We start from the raw sequence: 10,847 nt of genomic DNA on the forward strand, positions 1-10,847 counted from the left end.
GCCATGCGATCACGAGAGAAACAATCACTCTGGACCCACACAACCAGTCTGTTTTTCACTTTCAGTACAGTATTCAATACATGAGATATTCAACACTTTATTATAAAATAGGCTTTATGTTAGATGAGTTTGCTTGACCATAGGCCAATGTTAAGTTTTCCAAGCACGTTTAAAGTAGCCTAGGCTAAGCTGTAATGTTCAGTAAGTTAGGCATATTCCATGCATTTTTGATTATATTTTCAACTTACAACAGGTTTATTGGGTCCCAACCACATGGTAAATCCAGAAAGATCTGGAATAACAGCTGTCATGTATTAACTGTTAGGCTCTGTGCCCAAGCTATTGTAACATGCATTACCTCAACTAATCGTCACAATACTACAATTATCTATTCCATTTTACAGATAGGATAACTGAGGCACAGAAGTTAATTTTCCCAAGGACATACAGCCATATTTGAATCCAGCCCAAGCCCTCTTTATCACAGTGGTTGGAGGGTTGGAGGGGGTGTTCTAAAGCCACGCTGCCAGGCCCCTGGAGGAGCTTGAGTCGGCAGGTTCAGTTCTCCAATGACCCAGATGTTTCTGGTAGTCTTTACATGCCCTCACCCACCACCACTGCAATCTTTTTTAAAAATAAAATAGACATTTAGGGTATATCAATATTATTTAAATTAAAATTAATCATGAATAGATTAATGAACCAGGTGGTGTAAGGTTACAAGAGTAGTTTTGCATAGATTTTCAATTAGCCAAGTGTTCACATCATAAGCTCAAGCCTATATCAGGTACCACCATGAGAGAAAGTGACTTCCAAAAGCTTACAAACATATGCATACAGCAACTGAAAGCAGGCTCGAGATAACATATCAATAAGAGCAAAATGATACCCTCAGAAGATAGGATGAGTGCAGTTAGAACACGGTTTTAATGAAGACCATCACCTTTTATAAAGAAATGAAACTGTCATACTGAGTTTCTGAATGTAGATTATGTGCATTCTATTTTTCATGTTCATTTCTCGGGCTGTCAATTTTTCATTAGAAATGAATTGTAATTGTCTTTATGAAGTGCATTCTATCCAATGTTTTGATAAACAAAAACAGTTTAATACTACAGTACAGTCCACAATCAATGTCACCAATTTGTAAATCCTGGTTAAAAACTGAATGTTACAAAGTTTCATTTTTATGACACCCAAATAAACAGCCTGCCTCAGGAAAATGCAGCAATTATAGGATAAACTCCCCCGCATCTTGGGAAGACACCTCACAATAAAATTAGCTAAAGAAATGTAACATTACAGATCTTACAATTAGATTAATCCATGTATCTTACTGAGAGTTTCAAGAAATTCTACACCTTAACCCCAGAAAAGGCATATACTTTTTTTTTTCTTTTAACATCTAGAATGACCTAGAATTAGCAATAATTTCCTTGGAGAGCTTTGAGCAGGTTATTTAGCCATCTTTAATCCATGAAGGTTTGACGTAGACCACAGCTACTTGGGTATACCCCAAGGCCCTCAGCACACAGGATGCTCTTAGTACATGTTTGATACATTAAATCCCAGTGCCCCCTTTATTTCTGGTATTTAAGATGGGCTATGATGCTCAAAGATAGAGAGATTAGAAAGTTATTGGATATTAATTCCATTCATGGATCTATTTTTAGGGAAAAATACCCTTTTTTTCTGGTATTTAAGATGGGCTATGATGCTAAAAGATGGAGGGATTAGAAGGTTATTAGGTATTAATTCCATTCATGTATCTATTTTCACGGAAAAGAGAGAGAGATATATTGGAAACCCCCACAACAACAACAAAAATACTAATCAAAATTTTTTAAAAATTAAATCCTGTAAGCCCTTACTTCAAAGAAATGAAGAGTAAATATTATAAGGAGATATAAATAGAAAGGGAAGAAATGAACATTTCAATAGAATTTATGATGTTTCATTTCTGAAGCTTACTGGTGAGCAGTTACACTGTGTTCTGTATCTCTTTTGTATGATAAAGTATATTGTTTAAAGATTGCAAGGGAAATGTTGACCCTTAGAAAAGCACTTAGAGGTAAACTGTTTTAAAGCACATTGTATGCATCCTTCACTACTGATAAATACTTACTAATCACTTTTCGCTCTTCACGAAACAAAAGACTAAATAAAGGTGCAAAACCTCTGCCTGTTCAAGGACTCTCCTAACGTCTTGTCTTACGGCATCTCCAGGTTCCTCAAACTGAGGTCTGCAGGGCCCTTCCACAGACTCTCCGATTCTATCAGACTTTTGAAACTTTGTATTTTTCCAAGATTATATTAAACGTTAGAAATAAAGCAAGCACGTTCTGTACAATCTGAATGACCCCTCTAGAACCACGTTCCATCAGGCACTTTTGGTGACCATGCCTGCATCTGTGTGCTCTACCAATATGGTATCAGCAGGCCCAACAACATGGACATCATGCCACGTACGGTTCACAAGCTCCTGCACTTAAGAAGAATTCAGTTTCGAAAAGTTCTAATTCCAAAATGACACTATTCAAGGAACGATATACCCAAAGCTATGGAAAGTTAAATTTCAAGAGAAAAATGAATATAGAGGCTGGTGGTCTTGGCTCCAATTCTTTCTGCTCTTTATCAACAGTTTCATATAATTTACTAAAAAAAAAAAAAAAAATTTACATATGGCTCTTTTCTTTTTATCATAAGAGTTCATTACTTCACCCAGAACCTCAAGTCCAGACCTTGTGAAAATAACAGGGATGTTAGATAACAGGCCTCCACCAACAGTGTGCAGCCAGATCTTTGGAGCCATCAGTCTGTGCTTAGCCTCCTCAGCTCTGGAATTCCATTTCTATCCAAGAGTCAAGTTGACAAAAAGGAAAACAGCAAACCACACACATAACTTTCCCGTATTAAATCCAACAGTGATGACTTAATTTCAACAAAAATAATTATCAATCACATTAATGTTGTTAATTTAAATTTTATGGGTTTGATACCTTTGTTTTGGATTTTATATGTAAATCTGTTTTGTAAAAGAGCCATAAGCATAAAGAGTTATACTTGGTTTTATATCTATACATATATAAGTAACATTTTTACTATCATTCAATCCACAATGGAGTATCACAAGAATTTTTTTTTTCTAAGTTTGAGGTCATTTCCTTTGCCAGTTTCTTTTTGTAAGTTTCGTTGGTACCTAAGTTTCATAGTTGCATAAAGCTCGTTTTACAAATAAGAACATACCCCTCAGAAAGCTCCAGAAACTTGCTCTGACCTTTCAGTAATAAGAATCAGAAGTCTGCATCAATGCACATGTCACCACCTGACCTGCCAGGATAAGACCTGGGAACAGAATGCCTCCGCCTCAACATGAGGAAAAAGTCTGCTCCAATTAAGATTTCCCAGTATAAGAAAGTTATTCCAATATCCAATGTAACATCCCCAATGCCCTAAAATCTAGACCAAAATTGTACTACTACTACTATTACTACTAATGATGACAACAACAAACCTATAAACGGTAAATATTTAGAGGTTACAGTGCTGTTACAGGTCCTGTTCTCCGCCCATCACATTAACTTTTAATCTTCCCAACAACCCCATTTTACACATGAGGAAACAGGCACAGAGAGAGGCTAAGTTCACCCAAGTTCACACAGCTAATATGTGACATAGCTGGAATCGAAGCCCTAAATATGGTACAAGTCACTGCTTGTAAACATCATTCATAATGCCTCTTCTACAAAAAACTGTGAGAAAGGTTGGCAGTGGGTCCTTTGAAGAATAAAATCTATGGCAAAGCATTTCCGAGTACTTTTCATTAATTAGATAGAAACTTGAATACTCCAGCACCAAAACTTAACTTACTGAAACTCTTAAATTCTCCTCTAAGTTAATAATGATTATGTGATTTGCTATTTGAGAAAATTACTCCCAATGGTAAGGTATTTCAATGCCACCCTGCTGCTATTGAGAGAAAGTTACCTTTGTAGATCCTGTTCAAAGAAAGCTGGTGCTTTGATCCTTAATATCTCATAAAGTAAAAGGTTATGCTTAATCTATATTTTATAGACCTAAAAGTCAAATTAGTTTCTGGGATAAACAAGCAGAGTGTGATGGTAAGCATATTCTGTAGCATTCATTTCATTCCTAGTTTGGAGAATACTATGTGCTGAGTTAAAGACAATTACATTAGTGTAATACATAGCAGTTTTTTCTTGTACTATTCTGCAAGCATAAACAAGTTACACACAGGTTAATTTGCATTCTATGTAAAAAGCCAATTTTAAATCCAATCTATAAGGCAGTAAATATATAAAGATTCTAGGACACAGCAATAAAGTTATGCCGTATAGTAGAGTTAATTTAAGACAACAATAAAAACATGACAAATTTTCACGTTCTACTAACTGCGCAAAGGTATTTCAGGTAACATCTGTTCAGAAGCAATTGTTACAAGACAGACTAGATGAGATGCAAGGTTTCACAGTGCAATAAATGTATGTCAGTTTGCTTCTTCATAATTAAAGACCCAAGTCTTTGAAAAAAGCAATTAAGCCTTGCTCTAAATCTAAGACAATTATCCCTGCTCCCACCCCTTTTTACTCACAAAGAAAAGATCCAGAGTGATCCAGAAGTAATAAATACCATATATTATCTATTTTCAGCAGCTAAATATACTCCCCAAAAGCCACTTGATATATTTTGTTCTCTTGATAAATCATCTATTAACAAATAAAAGTAAACTTATTTTTCCTGTTAGAAGGATAGAAGAAAAGAAAGTCTGGGATGATTCAGAGCAATTTACATTCAACTCTCTGTATCCGCAGGTTCTGAATCTGACTAGTCAACCAAACACAGATCAAAAATATTTGGGGAAAAAAAGTTCCAGGCAGTTCCAAAAAGCAAAACTTGAATTTGCCGCACACTAGCAACTATTTACATAGCATTTACATTGTATTAGGTATTATAAGTAATCTAGAAATGCTTTACTGGAGAATGTGCATAGGTTATATGCAAACACTATGCCATTTTATGTAGGGGACTTGAGCATCCATGGATTTTAGTATCCAAGGAGGGTCCTGGAGCCAACCCCCCGTGGATAACGAAGGACGACTATACTTAGAAGACTGGACTGAATAAAGTGATTTTTACCTTATGAAGGTTTCAGTGCCTGCTAGGTTAGGTGGAATTTTGACATGAATAAAACTCAGGTGCCTAAAGCCTTCAACTAAGAACACCATCTCCAATTCTTGACAGTGTAACTCTAGGACAACTGAGAGCAATCACTTTAACTGAGGACTCAATGAAGAAATAAATTCAAAAAGAGCACATAGAAATCACCTGTATCATTATCATAGTTGCTTTATGATAATGATACAGCACAGCAAGATGAATGAAGGTTCTAGTCATTATTCCAGGAAACCAAACTGTGGTTATCTAATATTCGCTCAAATCACAAATCTTCCAAAATAAACGATACCACAGGAAGAGATTTAAATGAATCTGACGGTTCTCCTAAAACATACATTTATAAACTGTGAAACCAAAACTTTCAATGTGGTCATCCTCATAACTGCTGTTAGTTTCCTGTGGCTGCCGTAACAAATTACCACAAACCTGATGGCTTAAAACAGCAGAAATGTGTTCAACTGGGCTAAAATCAAGGTGTCAGCAGGGCCGATCTCCCAATACGGGAGAAGGGTTCCTTGCCTCTTCCAGTGTCTGATGGCTGCCAGCATTCTTTGGCATGTGGCTGCAACCCCAATCTCTCTGCCTTGTAGTCACCTCACCTTCTCCCTTTCTGTAGTCAAATCTTCCTCTGCCTCCTTCTCATAAGGAAGTGTGTTTGCATTTAGGGTCCACCCTGATAATCCAGGAAAATATCCCCATTTTTTAAAACTTAACTTAATCATGCCTGCAATGTCCTTTTTTTGTCATAAGGTAACGTTCACAGGTTCCAGGAATTAACGTGAATGTTAAGACGTGAATAACTTTGGGGGATCATTATTCAGCCTACCACACCTGCCTCCACATAAGCCCAAGGAAATAAGGCGAGCAGGCACTATTCTCACCAAGCCCACTACGATTTCAACTCTCAAGTTCCCAGAACAATAAGCAAAAGTTCTCCAACCTGATACCTCTTCCCACCTCACAATCTGCCTATAATCAGGAAATCACTAATTCTATATTCATGAAAGGCATTACTAACTATTGTTAATGGTTCCTGAATGAAAAAAGAAGCAGTAAAACAGTAAAAGTAAAACTCCCACTAGCATGGGAGAGTAATACAGGATAGGGATTAAGGATGTGTACTCTGAAGCCAGCTTGCCTAGGTTCAAATCCCAGCCTCACCCACTGGCAGCTGTGCAACCAAAGGCAATTTAACCTCTGTTCCTCAGCTTCCCCTTCCAGCAAACAAGGCTAATTAATACTATCCACCTCATAGGCTTGTTATAAGGATTAAAGCACTTGAAAGTTATGAAGCACCTAGAACAGTGCTCGGCTCACTAAGGTTAACTGTTATTGCTAACAATGACCAAACATAGTAGACATACAGATATTAATGGACATGGTGAAAAACCTCTCACAACCAAAACTGATGGTACTGTAATGACATAACTGGACAGTAACAATCTATACAATGGAAACCATGATTAGATAGATGCCAGATTTACACTAAAGTCTGTGAGAACTTAAAGGATATTCCTAATTGAAAAAGAAGAGCTACTCTTCCAGCTTGGATCATGGAATTTACTGGCCCCCTTTCAAAGGGCTGGCACACATCCTAGGGACGGAAACTTCTCCAGAAGCCACAAGTCCTGCTCTCACTCTGGATCTGGTAGCCACCACTGTGCGTACTGTGTGTTTCTAATAGTAGGAGGTAAGAATGGAATGCCCAGAATCACTGACAGGCTTTTCATGACGAGTAAGAAACTGTTTTGTTTTGTTCTAGAAGGGAAATAGGACTCGGGTCCAGGTACTGACGCTGTGACCTAGGGCAGGTACAAGTTTAATGATCCTACTGAATTCTATTCACCTTCACAGTCTTCACCCAGGTTCTTGCACTGTCCTTCCAGCCTCCACTGGTTGCAAGCCATCTCCCAGTAACTATCCCAGTAACTTAATACACACACACTGCTTGCCATATTCCCTGCTGAAACCAAGTTGGTTAGTTCGCAAGCAGCCCAAAAGAAGTTGATTCATTACGCAGCCAAACTATCCTACGTTTATAATAGACAGACTTCTACTATTTACACACATCTATGGGGAGAAGTTCTATGCTAGAGATGTTTATAAACAATTCAGAAGTAACTTGAGGCCCACAACCAAACATGCAGTAGAAAACAAGGATTTGTTTGTCTGCTTTATCCAGGTTCAAAGTAAAACAGGATTTTTACACTTTTACACTTTTACCTTCTTACACTAAGACAGGAGTCAGTGGCCAGGTTAGCCCTGAGTTCCACTACCAGTCTGTAGCTTTGTGGTTGCAAACACCAAGCACCTACATTATCCCTACTCCTGTCCCATCACCAACCCGCACTACTTGTTCCAGTCAAAAGCAGCTGCCCCAGGCAACTACAGGACCTAATGACTAGGTGACCTGAAGAGATTCAGGCTAGCTAGCATCACTTCATCCCAAATCAAGAGAAAGCCAAGAACCAACTTGATGTCTGGCAATACAGCAGACTGAACAACCGAACAATCATTTTTTGAGGCATTGCAGAGATCTCATGAGGAAGAGGTGGTCTCCAAAGATCACCCTCCAACCCATTAACAAGTGTTACTGGAGTGGGACTGAGAACAGTGAGAAGTAGGCAGACTGGGAAGGGCTGCTCAGAAGGTAACCTTGAGATTGGGATACTGAGCCTAGGCCAGGACAGAGTTAGAGCTGAGCCTGGAACCCCAGGCCCTCTAAGAGTCCAGTTCAATAGGGAGGTGGCACCCCCCCCAGGCTCCTGGTGGAAACAGACTCAGATCATCTCCAGAGAAAACCCTCCCCGGTTAGGCCTCCTAGAAGACAGGTTTAAGACAAAGCAATGAAATTATTGAAATTGAAATTATTGAAATACAAAGTTTAACAAGCGCAGAGGGAGAGACCAAGCTACCATGGGTGCAAGTCAATGTCAGACAGTTCAAAGATGCACATACCAGAATTCCAAATAAAGAATAAAAAGAGTAAAGTAGGAATTGTCTAAAGAAATAAAGGAATATGAAACAAGGAATATCAGGAATACAGTAACCAGGCAGATTGGAAAAAGAAGCAAATGGAACTTACAGAAATAAAAAATAATTGATAACACACATATTCACAAGTTAAATAGATTAGACAGAGCTGATAACAAAATTAGTGAAATGTAAAATACCAAGAAATTACCATGTAAGCAAGAATCTAAATTAGTTTGTGAGATTACAAAGAATCCAAATTACTTCTAAATTAATTTAAAGTTTTGATTCAAATCAGACCCCTATCTAAAAACACACACAGTATTTTAGATGTGTTTATTAAATTTAAGGCTTAAAAGTGTTGTCTTCAGACATTTTTTTCATCTTTACAAAATACCTAAGAAATGAAAAACAGCACAGACCCTAGAACTCACATCACCTGATACTTTTCTCAAGGAAACTAAACTTAAATATGATCTTAGGTTCTGTTTTCATGACCTCCGTTCTGGAATGAGTCACAGCAAATTACACTTCATGTATTCCAGAGCACAGAAGTCGGAGACAAAATGGAATGACAACATTAACCCAGATGGTAAACTGTAAAAGGAAGAAAAGTCATTGCCCAGTGGATTCTTCTCATATGGGATAGAATCTTTCATTGCCAGTCTAACCCTATCTTATTTATTCCTCAGCTCTGTCAAGATAACAATCAACAACATAGTTGATCCTCCTGTGAAATTTCACCATTCCTATGGCCATGTTGATACTTAATTTTGTGTAATTAATCCATGTTGTCCCTCATTTTCAGTATTCTGATACATCTCTTAGCTCTGCTCTCAGTTTTATTCATCTATCATTTTTAATTGTTATATGTAGCTACTCACTCCTCCTCCAGAAGACTTTATTCCCTTAATTTGTGTATCCTGACTTACATTCCTAACAACTTTCATTTGTTCACAGAAGGCACATGCTGTGCTGTAAAATTTCACCTATGACTAAAATGTTTTTCCATATTCCTAAGTAAAATGGAGGGGTTAGTATTAAATTTTCAATTCCGTTGGTCCCACCCCAAATGTATCCACTCTCTATGTGATTAATTTGTGATTTATTTACACACACACACAACAAAACAATCTTCACTGTCTATTCTTTCACTAGTTGATGCCAACAGAAAGATTTACAAGGCGCTAATCATGACACTTCCTTTGACTGTTGAAGTGAGTCAGAGAAGCAACCAGAACAGCAGGTTTCAAATACTTAGACTTCTTTCCAAACTAAACAAAACATTCTTTAGCAGTGACCACATGACCCGCCAATTTTAAACGAGCTGTTTCAACTTGGAAAATCATTATCTACTTTTTAAAATTCTTCTTGGGATTTAAATATTAAGCAGAAAAAGAAATACTATCACCTAAAAGTTCACTTTGATATATCTCATACCCTCAGATGCTGGGGGGGAAAGGAAAAGTTTAACTTAAAAAAATGTGAAGTCCATAATGACGTCAATATTCAGACATTTGAACTGCTTCTCACGTCAGCCTTAAAAACTCTGGGGCAACACACTGATCAGGGTATTTGTCAAAGGATCCAAATAGAATTGGACCCTGCCGTCATAAGTCTACGAAGAGATTGGCAGCTCTGACAATCTAGAACAAAATGTAGCCCCCAATTAGGCCCTGTGGTCCCACCCACGCTGTCAGTCAGGTCAGAGCTGAATGACATTGAAGGACCCGGGACCGAGCCGCAGCCTACCGGCACTGTGGGAGCTGCCCCACCCCCCAGCTTCAGGCCTAACTTACAAACTTAGGGCGTTTCTCTCCAGGCTCCTCGGGGCCTCCGGGCGGCGGAGGGTGCTGGAGGCCCTTCCTGCGCGGCATCTTGCTGTCCCGGCAGCTGCGGAACGAGGCGGAGGAGGGATAGGGGGCTCCGGCGGCCGAGCCCTGCGCCGCGGGGTGCAGCCGTGGCCGGTACCGATCCATGCTTCCCCGCAGCTCCGGGGGAGTAGGAGAAGAAAGAAGGCGGGAGCTCTACAAGCCACAGGCGGGAGCCCAGGGGTCTGCGGCGCACTCGCCTTCCCGGTTCCGCCCCCCACGCCGCCAGTTGGGTTCAGCCCAACCGCTGCCTCCCGGGCCACATCCAACACATCCGAAAATTCCCGCCGCCGCTGACCGCCCGGGACCCGCCAATCGCGCGCTGCGCGGTCAGTGACGGTCCCGGGAGCCGCCCCTTCCGGGAAAAAATAAACGTGATTGGCTGTTCCGCCCGTTCTTTTCGCTGTTCAAGCTTCTGTTGGTCCAGGCAGCCCACCTTAAGGGAACTGGGCGGGATTGGGTTTGGGGAAGTGTGGAGAATTTATGGGGAAGTCTCTTGTCTGGGTGTATTTGGAATTTGGAGAATGGGTTCTTGCTAATCTGGGAGTCTGGCGAGACCCGCCCTACACCACCATATGAACAACGCTGGGATGTGAAATCATCTGCTAACCTTCTCTGCAAGTCTCGGGAGGTCTCGGTGCGATGGCCACTGAGAAAAGTAGTTCTGGGTCCCGTACTTGAAGGGGTGCTAAGCGGGAGAGAACCACAGCGCCCACGGCGCTCCATAAGGATGCTTTCTCAACAGATTGTCAAAATGCCTGCTGAGTGCCGGAGTACTGCGAGCCCGCTCAGGGTGGCAGAGACGGC

General features: G+C 39.9%; 1 protein-coding gene across 4 annotated transcripts in view; it reads right to left on the bottom strand.

The window, feature by feature from the left end:
• The window catches only part of DIAPH3 (diaphanous related formin 3), a 547,054-nt gene extending 536,906 nt beyond the window's left edge, over positions 1–10,148 (bottom strand). For all 4 annotated transcript variants that reach the window (XM_060287828.1, XM_060287826.1, XM_030830361.2 and 1 more), the window contains exon 1: positions 9,969–10,148. In XM_060287828.1, coding sequence (XP_060143811.1) covers positions 9,969–10,148 — 180 coding nt within the window. The remainder of the gene's footprint in view (positions 1–9,968) is intronic.
• Positions 10,149–10,847: the final 699 nt, after the last annotated feature.

The sequence above is a fragment of the Globicephala melas genome, chromosome 18 (genome assembly GCF_963455315.2).
Source record: "Globicephala melas chromosome 18, mGloMel1.2, whole genome shotgun sequence".
Classification (NCBI taxonomy): Eukaryota; Metazoa; Chordata; class Mammalia; order Artiodactyla; family Delphinidae; genus Globicephala; species Globicephala melas.